This window comes from Rhagoletis pomonella, unplaced genomic scaffold (genome assembly GCF_013731165.1).
Source record: "Rhagoletis pomonella isolate Grant_MI unplaced genomic scaffold, Rhpom_1.0 Rhpom_scaffold_00003, whole genome shotgun sequence".
Lineage (NCBI taxonomy): Eukaryota > Metazoa > Arthropoda > Insecta > Diptera > Tephritidae > Rhagoletis > Rhagoletis pomonella.
Window position 1 is genome coordinate 73,966,051 of NW_023458557.1, and position 21,032 is coordinate 73,987,082.

Consider the following 21,032-nt stretch of genomic DNA (forward strand, 5'->3'; position numbering starts at 1 on the left):
TTTAAGATAATGGAACCCACAATAAATACCCTTTATTTCACATCAAGTTAATCAAAATATGAATAAAAACTTTTACTAGAAATAGTATGCATACTTTAAATTTTAAAGTGAAAAGTAAAATTGTTTAATTGTTATTAATTATTGCTTTAGAGTTCGGTATTGTCTGAAAACTGAATGCGCATTTGGGTATCGCACAATTGACAGCTCAAGCCGATTGTCGACTACGATGCTTATTCCAGCGTAGCCAACTCATTTTTAAGAATTCCCCGATTTCGACAATGAAATTCCCTGATATTTCCTTACTAGCTTGCACCCGCGGCTATGCCTGCATGGTAGTAGAATATGGTATGACAGTTTTATAGCTTGTATGTTATGGAATGAAATGTAATAATAACTTTGGTAGATACTTATGGCTGCATATCAAATCTCAAGTTCATGTGACTTATGCTTCCGAAGTTATAGCTGATAAAAAATGCCACGCCTATGGGATGTGCCACGCCCCTTTTTTAAACTCTTTTATATATACCTTACTATAAGTACCTACTATAGATATGTCTTCGTACCAAATTTGAAGTTCTTTTAGCGCATGGTTCCGAAGTTATAGCTGATTAAAAATTTTCCGGTCAATGGGAGGTGCAAAATTGACCAGAACCATACCTATAACCATTCCAGGGTAAAAACAAATAAGTGTGCAAAGTTTCATGCGACTCTGTGTCGAGGTTCAAAAGTTATAAGGTAATAAACAAACAGACATTCACATTTACATATATGTATAGATTTACCAAAAAAAAAAAATTACGTACATACATATCGAGCCCTAACCGCCAAAATAACGTAAGCGCAATTTTTTCAAAATTTTCTTTTCGATGCAGAAATACATCTAGATGCCCGAGCATCAAAAATAAAATTTTGAAAAAAATGTCGCTTACGTTATTTTGGCGGTTAGGGCTCGATATGTACATTGCTGGTCTTTCTGTTTATTTTATTTTTAAAAGTAGTTGATCTATGTATTCATAAAACAAACCAAACTTTTATAAATTTTGTTAAAAAACAAAGAAAAAAATGTACATATAATATTTACATATATGCAGCGGTCGAAAAATTTAGTCGCACCAAATTTCGTGTTATTTAATTTATTTTATTTTTTTTTAATATAGTTAAGTCTTTAACAAAACCCGTTTAAATTAAAGTTTCAAACGTTGTACAATATTTCACAAACTTTTTAAAAATTTCGAGCTTTTTAATTAGGTTTTCTTGAAAAAGTTTGAGTAAATACGCAGTTTATAGCCCACTCAGTTGTAGGATAAAAAACGCAAGTTTAAACTGCAAAAAACTTTTCGTTTTAGATTTTTTTTGCCGAAGGTGTTGGGGTTTTCTACCGTATAAAATAAATTGTGTTTATTCATTATATGAAAGCAAAATCGACAAAGAAAATTATTAAAAAAAATCAACGTAAATTTTTATTAATTTGAAACTTTATTATATTTAGAGCGAGCTATAAAACTGCATACAGCTCATTCCACGGTGGCGGGTGTGACATTTCAACTTATATTTTTTTTAAGCATTATTCATAAGAAAAAAAGAGAAAATTCTTTACAAAACAAGTAATTTTTAGCCAAAAAAAACCCGACTTAAAAAAAATATATATATATCTATATATTTCATGATCCAATGATCGGATCTAAACCAAACGATGAAAACGAACCAGTCCGGATTTGTACTTGGGCATCTGTTGAATTATTTAGCAGCCAAAAATTAATCATTTCACGGAAGCTTGGTGACATTTCAACGGAACCCTTAGGATCGGCGAAACCTACTTTTGGGAAGCTCTGGTTTATCATACATTCATACACGCCTTGCTATCTAAACCTATCTGATTTTAAGAAATTCGACTGTAGTTTCCGGACACTTTAAGTAATTTACTGTAAATATCAAAAAGCCTTTAGGATAGGATTATTTGTGAGTAATCCTCCATAATTGCCAGTTCTTCATTTCATTTCATAAAGTTGAGCTGTTTATTTATTTAAACTTGATTGAATTGCTTGAGTTCATAAATCACATCAGTTACGAACTGTATGAGCCGCTCACAATTCATGGCTGTTGTGTGTGTATCTAGCTATAATAATTATTTCTTGTCTAGCATTAAGTTTGAGTTACCCAAATATAGGTAAACGAAAAAGAAGTAAATGACAGAATTACGTCAGCAAAATGGGTAAATGCCAGCTAACTAAAGGAAACGAGGCTACAGCGCGGAAGCCCAAATATTTTCATTCTCATTTTGGAAAGGAAATGAAATCTTGAGGTTAAACTAAGCTGGTTGACTTTCTTTAGGCCTACCCAGGCAAAAGCATTCGGTTGGTAGACAACACTTATGTACACATTTACATATATACATAGGTAATTATTAGCACTCCGTTAGACAATTGCTTTCACAACATTTAAATGTTACACTACTACAAGTCATAAATATAAATATGTATTTATGTGTCTAACATAACATTGGCCACTGTTAGCCAAATACATATATTACATCAGTTCACCAGCACTGCCAATTAACTAAAGATCTTTGTATGTGTGTATACATATACATATACCTACTGTGTGTAGTTCATAGACCATTGTCACATTTGGCCAACTCTTTCCATATGCCGGTGTAAATAAAGTAATAAAGCAGAAAAGCGCAATGCTAGTATTTGCCACAGTGTTGACAGTCGATTTGCGGTTTAATTAAAATCTCAGTTCATGGAAGCACATACATACTATGTGCCTAGTATGTATTTACATCCTTTTTTTTCAAACTTACACACACACACACACACACAAGCTCACAAGTTCAAGCATAACTGCACCTAAGCGTTTGTGTGCAACTGTGCATTTTAATAGGCAGTTTTCCGCAGTAATTGCATTCATTGGTAGGCAGCCTTGTCAACTTACCCGCGACTGCCTGCTGCTTTGTTGACGTAGACGTATAGGAATTTAAGTACCTACATATGTACATACATACATAGGTATGTGCGTATGTACCACCAAACAATTTCATGCTTTTCAGATTTAACCAAGCGTTTACTCCACACATGCGGCCAACAAGCAATATCATTCAACAGCTGCTTTGTGGCATTTATTTGGACTATGTGGAGCCATAAAAGTCCAAAAATGTTGTATTATATTCAGTTTTGTGTGGTTGCTGCACTTCATGCCCTTCACAACCCAGTTGGGTTAGGTTTTAAGGACAGATACGTAATTTAGCCTTAGTTGGGCTAGGTTAGTTTAGGAGAGACCTTATATGAAAACCACGCGAGGCTGGGCGAGCGGCCAATTATTTTTAATTATTTATTAAGAGATATAAAAACTTGGTTTCAAATTAAACTGATGAAGTTAAAAAACATTACAATGTCAATATCATTTAAAAGATATTTAGGAGAATTAAATTTACATGCGTATGACTTAAAGAGTTGCCACCGGTCTGAAAATTAAAATGAATTAAATTAGTAGGGCTACTAAAACTTATAGTTATGGCTACTAAACTAAAAAGTGTTTGGGAAAAATTTATGTAAACATATTTTATAAAGTTGCCACCCGTTATAAAATTATTAAAACTAGAGTGGCAGTTACTGTCGAAATTCGACAGTTTTTCTAGTTTTAGAAGCCTTGGAGAGGTTTTCTAACTTAACACGTAGCAAAACTTATACGGTACAAAATAACTAACCGGAAAATCTTCTGGCTCGATAAATTTCGGTAACTCAAAAATGTAAAAACTTTGGATACCTTTATGAATTTTTACTTTTGACATCTCCACATTTTTCGAAAACTATCTAAACATTTTGATAACTCGTTACACTCTGTTAAGACGATTAAATGCGATATGCAGTGATAAATCGATAAGCTTATATAACCTTGAAATTTCGATAAATCGATATATTTTGAAAATTCCATAAACTTCGCTTCGTTGAACCAACCAATTTCAGTAGATCAATAATTATCGATAACTCTGTAAGTTGAAAGAACTCCATGCATTACGACACCTCGATATATTTCGTTAAGTCTATAAATGATGATAATTCAATAAATATCGATAACTCGATACATTTCTTTAACTTGACAAATTTCGTTAATCCCACACGTTTTTATAGCTCGATAACTATCCGTAAATTTGGACAACTAAGTTTCTGTGTCTATACATTTCGACAACTCAGTTAACATTGATCAGTTTGAATAATTCAATACGGTGCGATAACTTAATAAGCATGGATAAATTTCGATAATTATAAATTTCGATGATTCGGTAAATTTCAGTAACCTTTATGGGTGATTTTATTTCGATTCCTATCGGAAAATTTCAGCTCTTTTAACCTAATTCTAATGTATTTCTCATTGTCTCCATTTTCGCCTTTATCTCAATTTTCGTCTTTATCTTCACTTTTGCCTTTTTTTTTTTGTCTTCATCGTTATCACTTGTTTCTTCATCTTCATATTTATCTTTATTTCAAAGTTTAATTTCAAATACGAAGTAAAACAAAATGCGAAACGCTTGAATTGAACAGGTTGCAAAACAACCATTAACAAATATGGAAATTTTTAAACGACGATTTTCAACCTGTACACAATTCGAAAATGTTTAAACGACGATTTTGGCCGTAATTTTCAACCAATTGTGAAACCCTTAACAACTCTGCATCTCTCATCTACAGAAAAATGTCTTTCCAACGGTGTTCTTGGTTTTGAAATCGGTGCGGTAGAATCGCCAAACGAACGGAGTCAAAATTTATGTTAGCGTATTAATATATAGATATTAAAAAAACGTTAGAAAATCGGAATAGAAAAATGCTAACAGAGTTGCCACCCATTTTAAAATTAAAATGAATAAATGAATTTTTTCATGAAAAATAGAAATAATTTTATAAATGAAATAATTTCGTTACATGCATGTAGCCATGTAACTCAACTACAGCTCAATCAAGTTAGCGGCATTGAAATGAAAAAACTAAGATAAAAAGATTCTTATTATTGTGCTCATTGTGTGTTATTTTCGGCCACTTTCCGTGTTTTTTTTGGGCTCCGACCATTTGGTAAATCATTAATACTTTGCTAAGTTAGCCGTAACTAGATATATATATTTTTTTTAATTTCATTTACTAAAAATTTGTTTTCAAAAAGGTTATACTATATACGTCGCGTAAAAGGTATTTAAATTATCTCTAAATAACCATCAATACGTTTGTGATCGGTCAAATAGTTTCCGAGATATTATAAATAATAAAAAAAATATAAAAGTTTAACTTTAACCTCTTTTATGGGCTTTAGGTTTATTTGCGCCAAATAATCTTGGTATGGTTGAAATCAACAAGAAAAGTTCTATTTAGCTACGCTTAGGCCCTAAAAAGCCCCCAAATATCACCTAATTCCTCAGCAATATTTATCCGTGTTCGACCAAAGTTTATAAAGTTGGTCGGCTACCGGGCCGTTAAGCGATTTTTCAATGTTTATTGGGCAATATTTTTTAGCGATTTTTCAATATTCAACGGGCAATATTTGCAAAGCACATAATAAGCCCAAAATAATAAACCCAGATAAGCAGTAAAAAGTCTTCACTGGATGGAGGTTCTGCTAAGTTACAGTTAACCCAGCAAAGTCTTAATTATCTCGGAAACAGGATGGGCTCCCATAATTATTTTGGTGACTCGAAAAAACCCAAAAATAGCACGTAATTCCTCAATAATATTTATCCGTGTTCGACCAAAGTTTAAGAAGTGGGCCAGATAGCGTGGCGCCAAGCGGGCTTTCAATGTTTACAGGGCAATATTTTTTCCATTAGGTGGACCAGGAACCGATCTGTTCGAAAAAATCGTATTTATGGTTAGCTTTGCTTAAAATTTGGTACGTAGGTAGCTTTTTTAGCCTAGATTAGCATACATGATTCTTTTTTTCCAGGAAGTGGACCAGGAATCGATCCAATCGAAGAAATCGTATTTATGGTCCGATTTGCTTAAAATTTTGTACGTAGTACAGTGGTCGGAGAAGCCATGTTTTACGCGAAAAATTAAAGGGCACTTACGATTATAATAAAGCTGCGGGATCGTAGTATTGTTGTAATGCTAAATCCGAATATGCCATAAAATTTTTAGTTTGACGGTTGAGAGCTGTCAAATTAACTGCCAATTTCTCTAATGTTAAAAAATCTTTATGAAAATACCACCGATTACGTTTTTTGACATGCTGACCACGAATTTTATGTCAAATTAACACCCTGACAGTTTACAACTGTCAAATGAACTATGCATTTTTCTAAAAATAAGACAATCTTTTTCAAAATACCACTGAGTAGGTTTTAAGACATGCTAATCACGAATTGCGTGTCAAATTAATTGCTTAAGAATTTATCACTGTCGAAGGGACTGTCAATTTCAATAAAAATAAGGAAAATTCCCCAAGAATTAAACGTACTATATTTTGAGGCTCACTGATCTCGAGTTATGTATCACATTCAAATTTTGTTTGGTATTGACAACTGTCAAATCAACTGTCATTTTCAGTTGAGTAACAAGAAATGTTTGTTTAGCAAAAGTTTATGTATTTATTACATACATATATACGAGGAAACATATCTAAAATGAATTAATGATACAATTATGAAATAATAACAGTAATTATATTTATAAATTAGGGATAGTTAGGGCCGTCTGCTATATGTTCAGCCCAAACAATTTGATCTAGGCCCCAACAGTTTATTTTTTAATTTTTTTATTTTATTCGAAATTCGTAATTACCCAAACTTCAGCTTTTTCATTTTTAAATAAAGTTCTTCAGGTTTGAATTTTGAATTTTCCAAAACTAGTTTGAAATTTGCAATGAGCGAACTTAAGAACTTAAGATTACATGAAAATTCAGTAATTTTTTTAATTCTTGGACGCCATATTGGATTCTTTATTATTATTATTATTTAAAAATTTACTTCAGCTTTGGTAAGACACATCTTATAAATGATATGATGCTAAATATAAAACAAATTATATTCATTTTTAATATTTTAATACACTTTATGTTACGCAAAAGGACCTTCGCTCTAGTTTTTAGTAAAGGAATTAATTTTTGAAGAAAATATTTCTTGAAAAATAAGTCGTTTTATCAAGGTGTTGATAATTTAGCAACCAAGATTTACTATGTAATATTTCATATGAAATCATTATTTTCTATATTTAAGAAATAAGACCAAACTAGCAATTGCTGTTATAATTGAAAGTTTTCATAAAAAAAATTTAAGAAAGCAATCAACTCATAACTGTTACATTTCTAAATAAGGATAGCTTTATTCCGGTTAATTTATCACAGCTTTAAAATATGCCTTTTTCGCGTAAAACATGGTTCCTCCGACCATTACAATTTATGATTATTTTTTCCCGTGAAAGGCGAAAAAAATATATATTTAATACTTGCGCCGGGTATTTAATGTTCGGCTCCGCCCGAACTTAGACTTTCTCACTTGTTTTAAATAGGCTTTTTTGGTTGTAGTAACCGCATATTTCTGGAAGCATTTGTGGTTGAGTACTGGAACTAGGTGTAAACGTTTTGAAATCAATCCCATACTCTTGGAGAAAAGTGGGGCCAATTGGTAGAGAGGGCGTGGCGCCTTCCAAACATACTGAAACTTTTACCTATCCATAAATAAATATATAATTTTTCGGTACGTGTGTTTTCGAGTGAACTCCTCCTAACCGACCGAAATTAATTTTATGAAATTTTTGTCCTAATGTCGCCGTATAGTTTAGGTTCACAACTTAAAACGCCAAGTGGCGCTGGAGTCGAGTTATAACTTAAGATCGTATTTATGGTCCGATTTGCCTCATAAACAAGATGTACATATGTATATTGGTAACGGTAGGGGCAATACTATTAAAAAAAAAAGCCGCATGGGGGCATTCGGAGATATCAGGCGTCAAAGTACTCAAGTTACCACCGTTAAATCGACCACAATAACCATTGAGGTCCTTGCTTTGCGGCGACTAAACAAAATAAAGACAATTCTTGATGAATGCCTACGAATTCAACCCCAACAACAACAACAAACTGAGCCCCAAAACCCACCCCTTGTGTGCGCTAATGAACCGAACCTGTGATGTATTTGCACATCTGTTTGCAGTATTTTTCAGTTTTTACTTACACGAAAGACTTTTAATTTTCCTTCGCACAATACAACCGTCTTCACTGACCACCGGTACATTAGCTGCTTATGTCCATAGACAATTTTCGTATCAACAGCCACCTTAGCTAACTACTCCTATCTAACTAATACCTGTATACATAATATACATATATACGCACAATTGCCACCGCCATCTATTCATCTGCTGCCCATACTTTTCGAGAATTTTTATGACATTGACATTGGCCGGAAGGCAAGTAAAATGCACTTACACCACACAATGTCCTTGCCCTCTGCCGCGGCAGCTGTATTTTCATTAGCGCCGCTTTTGGCCTGTGCTTGGCCACTATTTTTTACAATTTTGGCCTGTTCCATTGGCATAGTCGGTCATTTGGCCAACAATTTGCGGTTAAACAGTCGCATGGGACTGTTGTCAGCAATTTGTGTTAAACCAGAAGGCGGCAAAAAAGCAGAAGTATCTGTGTGGTGACTCTATTCATATTTGTTGTTTTGAAAGTTTATACGTAAATTATGTGTGTCTCTGGGGGTTATTAGAGTTGTATTTGTCGTATTTGAATGAAGCTAGTTTTGGTTAACCTTTGGTGTGTTTTGTTGATTATTAAGCTATGTGCAGTTAATGCAGACGCCGAAAGTCTATTTTAAGTTACGGAGTTGATTATAAATTCCATGCATAAAATATTTAGCTGCATTTTTAATAAAGCATTAGTTTTGAGTGGATGGGAAGTGCGCTGCACAAATTAAGCAGTTTTGCTACGACAAGGGTAGTCTCCTTAACAAAAAATACATACAAATGAAGACAATATAATAAGACAGTATAATAAAACATGGCTCCCGTATGGAGTGTTTTTTGTGTTTTGGGTCGTATATAAGCGAAGTATGCGTATTTTAATAAGAACAGCTGACTGTTGTCCAGAGAACTGCAAAGCTGTTACGTAGTGTATGTATAGTGGAAATATTCAATTCTGAACACTTTTCACTCGATTTAAATACGAACATTTTTAAACGGTATTCAAATAGATAAAAATTTTTAATTTCTACAACGGGTTTTTTTCTTCAGTATACGATATGATTTATCAAAGTAAATGGTTTGAAAAGGCTTTGTTTCTAAAATGCATGCGGGAAGATTGCCATTTTTTTAAAAAGGTAAATCCTAATTATTTAATAAGTTAAATGAATTATTACAATGGGGTATCAATCTCACACCTGCTCTCAGAGAGCACTCTTCACAAAACCGACATATGCGAGCAGTGGCAAAAAACGTGAGTGCGAAGAGCTTGAAATGCTGACCGACAAGAAGAATGTGCGAAAATTTTACCAGAGAGTTAGCCGACTTACGGAAGGTTTCAATACCAGGGCGTATTTACACATGTAAGAACAACAATGGCGACCTAGTTACCGATGTTCAGAACGTACTTAAATTATGGAGGGAACACTTTTCCACCCTACTGAATGGTAGCAGCACAGAAAGCAGTGGAGAAGAAGAGCTCGAGCCCATAGTCGATGAAGTCGGAGTCGATGTAACACCGTCTGACCATGACGAGGTACGAATAGCAATAACGCGGCTGAAAAACAACAAAGCTGCTGGAGCTGACAGCCAGCCAGCTGAGCTATTCAAGTACGGCGGCGAGGGGCCCGTTCTGGTATATATCGCAGAAGCATGGACAACGACAACGTCCTATGAGGCGGATCTTGTAGTTTTTGAGAGGAAGACTTTGTGGAAGATTTACGGGCCTTTACGCATTGGCGACAGCGAGTACCGGAGATGATGGAACGATGCGCTGTATTAGAGTTACATCGACCTAGGCATAGTGCAGCGAATTAAAATACAGTGGCTCCGCTGGTAGCAGAGGAAGAGGGACGCCCCCACTGCGATGAAAAGATCAGGTGGAGAAGGACTTAGCTTCACTTGGTGTTTCCAATTGGCGTCAGCTGGCACAGAAGAGAAACGACTGGCGTGCTTTGCTGAACTCGGCCAAAATCGCTTAGGCGGTTACAGAGCTAAATAATAATAAGAAGAAGATGGCCAATGGATTAATAACTGCTCGACAAACTAGTTATTATATCAAACTGAGTTATATATTCATTAGCGCCATGAAATTAAGCAAATTTTTCAAGGAACCGCCCTACCCTACTTTAGACATGACCTGACGACATCTAATCTGTTCGCCAGGTACTACAAATTAGCCTGCAGCTGTTAATGGTATACTATTAGACTGTGGATTTAATTTAACCCACACGCTGGGGTATGTGTTCCTCCAGTAAAACGCAAGGCTTGCTTTTAGAAACCACCAACACAAACACAGATGCACTACTTATAACTAAACAAAGTAAACACATACTCGTATGTATGTAAGTAAACTTTAAAACTGAGAGTAAGAGTAAAACATAAACCCAAAAGAACAAACAGCTGTAAGTATTTTAAAAGTATAAACGTAGGGAACTAAAGGCTCGAACAAACAAGAAAAGAAAGAGAAAGGAAATGCGCCAAATAGAAACAAGTAGAAGGAGGGGATAAGTAGAAAAAGGGAACGAAAAAACTAAAGTGAAAATGAGCGTGGGACTAAAGGATGGCATACATATAGTATATATATATATATATGTACATATCTTATGTAGTTAAATAGCCTAGAAATGTTGTAGGCATTGCAGGAGATGTGGGAAAAGCCACAAGTGGCAACAGGTGCACTCAATAGCAACACACATTGCTTGTTTCTTTATACATATTTAACAAGTACTGTTAGTATTTACATACTTTTATCATTGGCTTACTTGCTTTAAAAGAATAGAATACAAGGGTTTGTACGAAAATGCATGAATGCTTAATCATGTATGTACTTACATACATATGTAGGTACAAGTATGTGAAAAAACGTAATTATTTGCTCGCATACTACTTCATTTTGTATATATGTATGTATGTAAGTAGGTCCATTCAATATCAAAAAATTTTTACGAATTGTAACTAGTACTTGCAAGTTTTTACTGCAAATGTATTCAATAACCCAAAATATTTGCAAGAGAGACCGCATTCGAGAGCGTAACAACCCGAAAGAGCTGCAAATTCTTGCAAGTAAAAATTTTACTAGCAGGAATTTGCATGAGTCAAAAAGTAAGGTTATGTTTCAAATTAAAATGTAAACAAACTGTTTAAGAGGATGATTTGATGAAACATAATTAGTGAAATGAAAATATGGATGAAAAATTTAAATCTCTTGTGTATTTTTTTTTATTTTTATGACGATAGGAACTATTCTCAATTAAAAAACTTAACCGTCAGAAAGTGTCAAAATGGCTTAAGTTCCAAGTTTTTACTAGTTTTGCGTTCAATAACTTTTTCTGAAAATTTTCTCTTGCTCTCAATTTTACTCTTTATTTTTCTTTTACGCTCTCGCTGCAAGTACTTACTGGAAAAGTTATTGAATGGACCTAGCATGTGTATTGGATTGAAACTTTATTCACGTACTTAAACACAAAGGACTTTAGCGAATACAAAGGTATGGATACACGCTCGTGCATACATATGTATGTATGTATGTATGTATGTATGTATGCAAGTTTACGTAACTTTGTATTTTTAAGCATATTTGAATTGGCGCTTAATTTACATTCGTTATTTTCGATTAATAGTATACTTACATATACATACATACATGTATTTATACATGCGGTTTACACAAATGTCGCATTTGAAGGATATCGAAAAAAATATTTCAAAAGGCGACAGACACCTCTTTTGAACGATAAGCAGTACTTGAAAGATTACTTATTGGTTTACGCAAGCATCTCATTGCTTTCAATCAACCTCTTTATGAAACAAATCAAGCGTAAGTCCTTAGCATTAAAAAAAAAATAAAATCTGAAAATATTGCGCAGCTGTGCTATTAAGAAAGAAATTACTCGAATGAAAAATAAGTTCTGTGGAAGAGACAAACCGTGTCTACCGCGAAAATTTCCGAGCATTTTTCAAACGCCATCAGTCGCTGCGGAGAGATTAACTTAAGCAGCTCTCAGGGCTCTCGTATGCTTTAGGATAAATCATTATTGACTCTTCGGGTGCATGGAGCACATCTACGACCCTGCTGGAAACAATAGCATCCATTGTGAGCGAGTTTGGCGTAGTTCAACAAAGCATGCCAGTCGTTTCTCTTATGTGTCAACTTACGCCAATTATAAATGCCAAGTGGAGCCAAGTTATTCTCCAATTGGTCTTTCCATGCCAGTGGGGGCCTGCCTCTTGATCTGCTAAAACCAGCGGGTTCCAAGTTGAATACTTTCAGAGCTGGAGCGTCGGAATGGACAATTCGTACGACACGGCCAAGCTAGCGGAGCCGCTGTATTTTAATTCGCTGCACTATATCGTTATAACTCTAATACCGCTCATCGTTCCATCATCTCCGTTACTCGCCGTCGCTAATGCGTAAACGCGCGTAAATCTTCCACAAAGTCTTTCTCTCGAAAACTACAAGAGCCGCCTCATAGGACGTTGTCATTATCCATGCTTCTGCGATATATACCAGCACGCGCATGATGAGTGACTTATAGAGAGTGGTTTTTATACTTCAAGAGAGGACTTTACTTCTGAATTGCCTACTCGTTCCAAGGTAGCACTTGTTGGCAAGAGTGATTCTGCGTTGGATTTCCATGCTTACATTATTATCGGTGCTGGTTCCAAAGTAAGGGGCGAATGCGCTGACTGTTCTTTTGATTTATTAAGGTCTCCAACAGCAGATTAAAGAAATTACATAAAAAACTCTATTTGGAAGAAAATGGCTTGCAGAGGTCTTTCACAATTCTAACGGAGCTGTGGAGTTTATTTTTTTAATTTTACACAGCCATAACAGTTCCGTGTGGATATCAAATTCAGGCATCGCAGCGTATAGGCAACTCCTTTTAGTGCTGTCGAAGCGGCTTTGAAATCATGGGGCGAGTCATGTTCGTTGCCTGGCGCTGCTATGGACAAAAATAGCAAAATAATTGCGTGGAAATAAATGTTTTGATTACAATTGCTAAGCGAATTTTATGCATATTTAAACCACTTTTCGTTGGCATGATGCGTTTCATGGAATTCATAAAACCTAAGTATTTTACTTCAAAAATTGCTATCCGCCTCTCATTTCGTTTATGTATATGGTAAAACACCGCCGCCCTCAATTCGACGCTGCTTTCTGTGTGTACATTAGGGTGGTCCAGAAAAGTAAAGCCGAAGTTTTAATTCTCTCACACCCTAGGATTGTTTTATATACAAAAAAAATATATCCCTATTCTTTTAATTTGAAATCAAAAACTATTTAGAGTTCGGTCAAAGTTTTCCATGGAAAAAAACTACTACGAAAAACGTAGTTTTTGGTATTTTTCGGAACTATTCGTCAATATTTCACGAATCGACGGAAACGACCTACAGCTCGAAATTTCTCCTTTACATAGGTTCATTTTCGGTATAAGTTAGTGTAATTATAACATGTTTTATTATAAATTTCTAAATATTTATTTCAAAAAAGATTAGTGCCAATGAAGAAAATGTGATTTATGTTTTTTAAGTTTAAAATTCGGTGTAGTACTAAGAAATATATATATTTTGTTATTTTTATACTAGTTACGTAGTTATATTTTTTTTTTTTAATTGTCCTGCATTTTCAATTCATATTTATGGCCACGGTAGGTATAGAACAATCCTAGAGGGTTAGAGCATAAAAATTCCAACTTTACTTTGTTCCATGTATTTTTAGGCCATCCTAGTGTACATACATTTAAGCATGTCTGTATGAGTTCGTTGAGTTAAACTAAAAATAAATAGTACTAAGCTGAATTCGACTATTTACCCTCTACTTATTCCCAATGCTAATGCCATTTTTCGAATTGCGGCTTGTAACAAAATTTATTTCAGAGCATTCTTGTGGCCGGCGACGGTTTAATTGCCTTTCAGGGAATTAAAAAAAAAAATAAGCAAAACAACAAAAGATTTATGTAATCAAGTATTAAAAGTTGCAATTTGAGAGTTGGAGGGTAAAAAAAAAAAAATATTTTAATTATGATATTTCGTTTTTTAAAACTTATAAGTACCTATTTTATTAAAAATGAGTAAGCATTTACCATACGAATGCTGGCTTTTCACTCATTTTCCGGATTTAACTAATTCAAAATATAAAATACGTACGTCACTACTTTTCAACCAACTTTTCTGCGCCTACTTACTACTTTGCAGAATGTTACTCGAAAATTATATAATCCATTCGTAGTGCTCCTACAGGCTCCAGTCGAATGTGAATTAATTAATAACAACCCACAGCCTCACAGTTGCCTTGAGAAATATTTTTAGAATCGTTCAGCTGGCGACTTCTGCCTAAACTTTGCGAACTAGGCGTATACGTAACATGTATGTACTTATCATGATTCAATGTTACGTATACGCACTGTACATGTAATGTATGAATGCTTGCCTTGCACTTTCTTCCAAAATACGCTTACATTAATGGAGTGTTAAGCCTTTACATTAATGTGCTTTACTGCCTGTTTTTTGTTTTCATAGCTTTTCGCATACCTATTGTTGTTGCTAATTGAATTTTGTTGTCAGCTAGCGTGCTAAACGTAACATATAACTTTATTTAGGCTCTTGTTTGTGCTAGTGTAGTCTTAAAAATGTAAAACAAAAAAAAAAAAAAACAAAAACGAAAGGACATTGAAGCTAATTATGATTTTATTAAAATAAATGTGGCAAAAATAAAATGCGTTAGTAAGGCATGATTTTATATGAAGGAATAAAATGTCATTCGCAAGCCAGCAGCCGTGGGTGGAGGATTAGTGTATCAATCTATTGTGTTCATAACGTGTAAAGTGTGTGTGTAATTAAAAAGTACTGTACAATTTATGTTAAAAAGCATATTTAGTTAAATATATACACCAAGGAGTGTAATTATTGTTGTGAAGGACTTCATCAGTGAAGTAAGCAAAAAAGGAGTGAGTTTCTCATAGTTTTGTTCTTTTTATTGGAACAAGCAAACCTTTGGGTGATTGGGCTTTCGGGCACGCTCGAGATGGAGGGCGCTTCGTCGTCAAAAGGAGGGGCAGACAAAAATGAGTCTGATTCCGCGCCACCTTAAAATTGGTTGGAGGTCGCCAAGATTCAGAAAAAACAATTGCTAAACAGAAAGAGAGCTATTAAAAGTGCTAAATTGGACACCAAACGGAACTCAGATACTGACGAAGAGACAAACAGACGGAGAGCAGACATTAAAAAAGTCAACAAAAAATCGAAGACTGAAACGAATAACGCCAAGAGGTACTTTTCATAAAATAGTGGAAAAAAAATCGAGCGGGAAACAGCATGGCGAATAAAAGTGTAAACGAAAAAAATAATAATAAAAATTATTGTTAAAAGAGCAATTTCGTTTTTTGTAATTAGCAATTAAAATCAATGTACATAAATTTGTATCGCACACTGTACTTTCGATGTATTATAAAAGGCAAACCTGAATATTGCAACCTGGTCTGACACAAGTCAATTCATTTGTATTTAATTTTCACCTCTACCCATATACGGCACGTCGATGGAATCGTTTCTACGGAATCTGGAACTATCAGTGTGCTGGTATCTAAGACTTTAATTCTCAATATACGAACATCCTGGCCTTGTAAGGGAACACGAGAATAATCTCCCTGCCATCAAAGAAAAGCTTTAAGAAAAAAAGGAATAAAATGTTAGAGTGTAGTTCTGAATACGTACATACATATGTATGTAGATTTTGACGTGATATTTTGCGTGCTTTAATTTTTTTTGTCGAAAAATTTGGTATCTTGGGTATAAAAACCATTAAAAAAAGTTTTCCTAGCAATCCTGCACTTTGCGTGCCAGTGCGAGACATTGACAGAGGTAATGTCAGTCGGTTTCCCTTTTTCCTTCGAGGTTGCAGCTACAATAACAAGATATGTAGGAGAAGCGTGATTTCGTTGCATTCTCACTAAAGGAGCCAGTAAGGCCTAACTGTGGCTACTATTCATTTAACGATCTATTTTCTTTGGCCTCCTTTATACATCTTCAGTTATTTTATTCTCTTAATCGGTCCAGATAGTCCTTGCAGTTTTACGCGTTTATAGGTTGCTCTATCGGGTCTCAGCCATTTGTGCGAATCGCAAGTACATTTCCCCTTGATTTCTCCGAGTGCACACTTTATTGTCGCGGCTTAATTTTAAGTCCCAATTACAACGTGCCTTATGTAGACAATTCGTTAACCATCTCGTTATTGAATATGTTCCTATGACCGCGAAATTTTGTTTTGGAAATTTTGAATAACATCGATGCTCCTGTTCGTGGTAATACATGATATATAAAAAAAAATAGTTAAACACACTTATAGGGTTCCCGAAACGAAAAAAATTGCTTGTTTAATTTTTGGTCAACATTTTTTTATAATATCTAAATTATTTTGTCAATATTTTTTCGTTTTCGTTAACTCTATAATTGTGTTCAACTACTTTTTATTAATAGGAACGTGAGAATCAAAGTTCTTCAAAATTTCTAAAACCTCTAAACTTTGCACTAAACAACTTTATATAAAAAAATTTTAATTCCAAAAACTGGCTCAACAAATCTCTTCTAAAAGCATGTTCAAAGCATGTTTACATTATCGTCATTTACGGCTCATTCGCAATTTATAAGCAAACCATGCTGAAATCAAGTTACTTCGCATTGTAAAAATTGTGAATAAATTAAATAAAAATTAGGTAATCTATCATTAACCAAAAACCAAATAAATAAAAAAACCGGCATGTCATTTATTTAAGCTGCCGCTATTGAGGAAATGTATAAAAGAAGTTCCTAAATGGTATGCAACCATTTATTTGTAAATCAAGTACAAACCACACACTCGTACGTACACATGCTAATGAAATGATATAGAAATCATGAAAGCTAGTCGGAACAAACTCGATTTATGTGAAGTAATTTAATCGAAAGCGAGTAATTTATGCTGCAGTGTGAACACAGTTTAAATCACAAAAACCTTCATCTAAAAAAAAAATAAATCAAATCGCTTGAAAAATTAAGGCTCTGGACTAATTCGTCGGGCTATATACATACACTTGCCATCTCTGAATAATTTGGAACTTGTTGCCAGAAGTACTGCTTGGCTACTTGGGAACATTTATATATGCTGTTTGTGCTCCTGTGCAGTTTATTTTCAAACTCTATAATCCTTATTGATGTTGGTCTTATAATGACCGTGTTACCTAACTAAACAGTTGTCCCTCTAAGATTTCTCTAATCGTTGAGGGAAAGAAAGCTAACAGTGCCACAACTACATAATCTGAATATTCGACTATAATCACTTCCGTCTTGTTTTAGTTCTAGTGCCGTTCAGTGCCACCACCTAGGGCAACGGCGATAGAACTCTTCTTTGGCGAGTGTTCGTACTCTGACCTTTTTTCCAGCTTTGTGGAATGTAGGTCAAGCTTACCCTAGGTTTGACGATACTTTTAAGCCAGAATACTACAAGCTCCTTTAGTTTATTATTAGCCATTTTCGACCCCGACAACTCGGTGGTAAGAGATTTGAGTCGAATGAAGGGGTAATCAGTGATAAAACTTTGAGAAAGCTTGTACCTACGGTGATTTCGTTTCTTCGTGCTTAATTTATTGGTGTTCTTATGGGCATTCCAATATATTTTGGGACCTTCGGCATTTATCATAAACTAACAGGTAAAAAAAATAATAATTTATAATTTTATCTTTGCTTTGTCAGTAAATACCAAATTTTAAAGGTAAACAATTGCCGGTTATTTTCATAATACAAAAACATACATACATACATTTGTAAATGCCGTTTGTCAAGCATTGATGATACTGAAACAGGAACAACATCTGACAAGGGACGCAGGGAATTCATTCGAAAATATATTCTTAATTTTCTCATCCTCTCGGAGGAACAAAACCAAAAAATTGTTTTTTATCTTCTCTTTTACTTTCCAACATATTTTTTGGTTTCTTTCTATTTATTATCTTTTTAACTATAACCTAATTAATTAAAGCTGTGAAATTTTGCAAATGCCTACTTTTCATGAGTATCCTAATGACGTTGCGGATGCGAACAAATATTTTGGAACTCAATGCAAGCAAAGTGACTTAACATGTTTTCCTGGCAGAGCTGTTATTATTCAGAAGCATTATCATTCAAATGTATACATACATAAATAATATAAAAAAAAAGTTTCGTTTTGCAAATTCATTCAATAGTGAAAATTTAGAGGAATTATAAGCCTCTACCAACTCTTAATAAAAAAAAATCGTAATTCTTCAAATTATCGCAACTGAAATCACATAGCGCCAATTATTTTCACTCACACTTTCATTGAAGGTACAGTCAGTCGGCCTACTTATTACCACTTTTTTTCTTTGCGATTTCTTTTCATATTTCATTACAGACAATAGCTGTAATTGAGCCACTTTTTCTTTATATTTCATTCAGCTGGCGACCAATTTTTTCTTCCTTTCATATTTAACCACTTGTCCCACCAATGCCTAACTCATCAGAAATGTATGTTAAGCATCCATATTATTATTATTTTTTCAACGGTATGCGCGCCTATTTTTTATTTTACTTTGTCTTTCATTTTCAGATTTCTTTGGCACAAAATTATTAGGCAATGTGCATGCTTGTCGCATAGTTATAAAGAATTCCATTGCTATGTGAGTGCATATGTATGTACATTTTGCAGAAATTATGCCGCAGACTACATAAGTCCATAAGTCTAACCAAAAATTAGCTCAACCGAAATAAAACCTATAATTCAAGACTTGCAAATTTTTTTAATGTCTATGCGAGTGGGTAGCTTACCCAGCCGGGCTGAACCTGGAGAGAGAGAGACTAGTTGGCTAAGTGGTTGTGATATGTATATCAGCAGCGTAATTTACTTCATTCGCTCTTTTTCTTTGCAGGCATATAGTATTTACATTAGGGTGATTTTTTTGCCACTATTGTTTTTTCTTCACTCCTACCTCGAAATTTTGTAGAAAACACCTAAAAAAACTCCCTGAAAATGTTAACCCTTAATATTAACATTAAGTACTCGCCCAAGGCGTGCAAAGATTTCCCATTTAAAATACATGTAAACTTTGAGTTTGTACAATCGTCCGATTATAATGAAGGAGAACCCTAATGTCGTCTCTGCTCAATCTGTGAACTATTTAGGGATTTTAGGGATTTTCGGGACTTATCGATAAAATAATCGATGTTTTTATCGGTTTTGTTATTGATATTTTTAACGATTTTTTTTAATCGAAATTTTTATCGATATTGTTATCATTTTTGCTATCGATATTTTCGGAACTTATCGATATAATAATCGATATTTTTATCGATTTGTTATCGATATTTTTAACAATGTTGTTATAGATTTTCGATGGTTACCGATTTTGTTATCGATATATTTCGAATTGTTATCGATATTTTTTGATTTTGGTGTCGATATTTAACGATTTTTTATGGATATTTTTGTTATCGATATTTTTATCGATTTTGTTATGGATGTTTTTATCGATTTTGTTATGGATATTTTTATCGATATTTTTATCGAGTTTCTAATAGCTTTTGCTACCAATATTATTATCGATTTTGCTATCGAAATTTCTATCGAATTTTTCATCGATATTGTTGTCGATATTTTTATCGGTTTTGTTATCGATATTTTATTGGATTAAGATACAAATGAAGATAAAGGAAAACAGAATAACATAAATGTAATTAGAACGGACAGAGGTAGAGGTAGGGATATAGATAGAATAAAGACAAAAAGTATATATAACCTTAAGCAAAAGCAGATTTTATAGGTGGATCCATTTGATGGGGGCAGCTGAATGTAGCGTTGATTTCGTTTGTTAAACTGATAGGGGGTTATATGTTTTGTGGGGTAAAAACAGATTTTAAATAACGGGTTGCTTTTTCTAAATTGCTTCTAGTCCAGTTATTATTGTCCATTCTTAGGGCAGATTGAGATAGAATTGGCCTTTTTATCTTACTAACTGCCGTCCAGAGATAGTAATCAGTTGCTTCAGTCGCATCAATACTGTTTAGGTAATTGTGTATTTCAGCATTTCGTTCAATTTTTAAAATATCTTTGAGTTCTATTTTGAAAGCATTTAATCGCTTTTTGACCTCGGAGTATCTGGTTTGTTGCCACCTAACCGGCTAACCGTTTTTTCTTTGAGCTTTGCCTTAGCTTGTGGGGAGATTGTTGTACCTTCTCTTTGCTAAGTTGGAGGGGTTGATTTCCAGGCAGTTTGATATATTCTTCAAATTTTAGAGCAAGTTTTAAACGTATATTAGAAATTACCATTCTTCGAAAATAATTCTAGTCGGTTTTCAATTGTATAGGCTACATTATTGGGGTGATTCAGTAAAGCTTCTATTGAGTTCAACCAATACAGGGGAGTAATCAGAGGATAATTCGTAGCACGAGCTGCTGGATATTTTGCTAGATGCTATACCTTTGGCCACGCAAAAGTCGATTAGGTCGGGGGTTTTCTTTTGGTCCGTTGGCGAGTATGTGGGTGCACCTGAGGAAAAAGAGGACAGAGTTAGGCTCGTTATTGCATGTACAGCTGCCATTCCTTAGGAGTTATTAGACGGGAGTCCCAGTGGGTGTGTTTTGCGCTATAATCACCGCCAGCTAGGAATCTACTGCCGAGAGTTTTAAAGAACTTTTCATATTTTTGTTCTAGGCTCTTGATTTGGGTTTGATTGTGAGACACCAGGAACTGGCCTTTGGGCGATAGTATTGACTGGCGTTTCTTTCTTCCTTATCACTGGGTACTTTATTTTTGCACAGGTTTTCTCCGGCAGTAGGCTTTCGTATGACCATACTGTTGGCAGGTTCCACATTGTGGA

The 21,032-nt window shown here is 34.3% G+C and overlaps 2 protein-coding genes across 2 annotated transcripts in view; both read right to left on the reverse strand.

Moving 5' to 3' along the window:
* Nucleotides 1-8,518, reverse strand: part of LOC118736364 — a 162,151-nt gene extending 153,633 nt beyond the window's left edge. The window contains exon 1 of the mRNA XM_036466459.1: nt 8,410-8,518. Coding sequence (XP_036322352.1) covers nt 8,410-8,518 — 109 coding nt within the window. The remainder of the gene's footprint in view (nt 1-8,409) is intronic.
* Nucleotides 1-21,032, reverse strand: part of LOC118735509 (short neuropeptide F) — a gene marked incomplete in the record, with an annotated part of 205,875 nt that overhangs the window by 160,193 nt on the left and 24,650 nt on the right.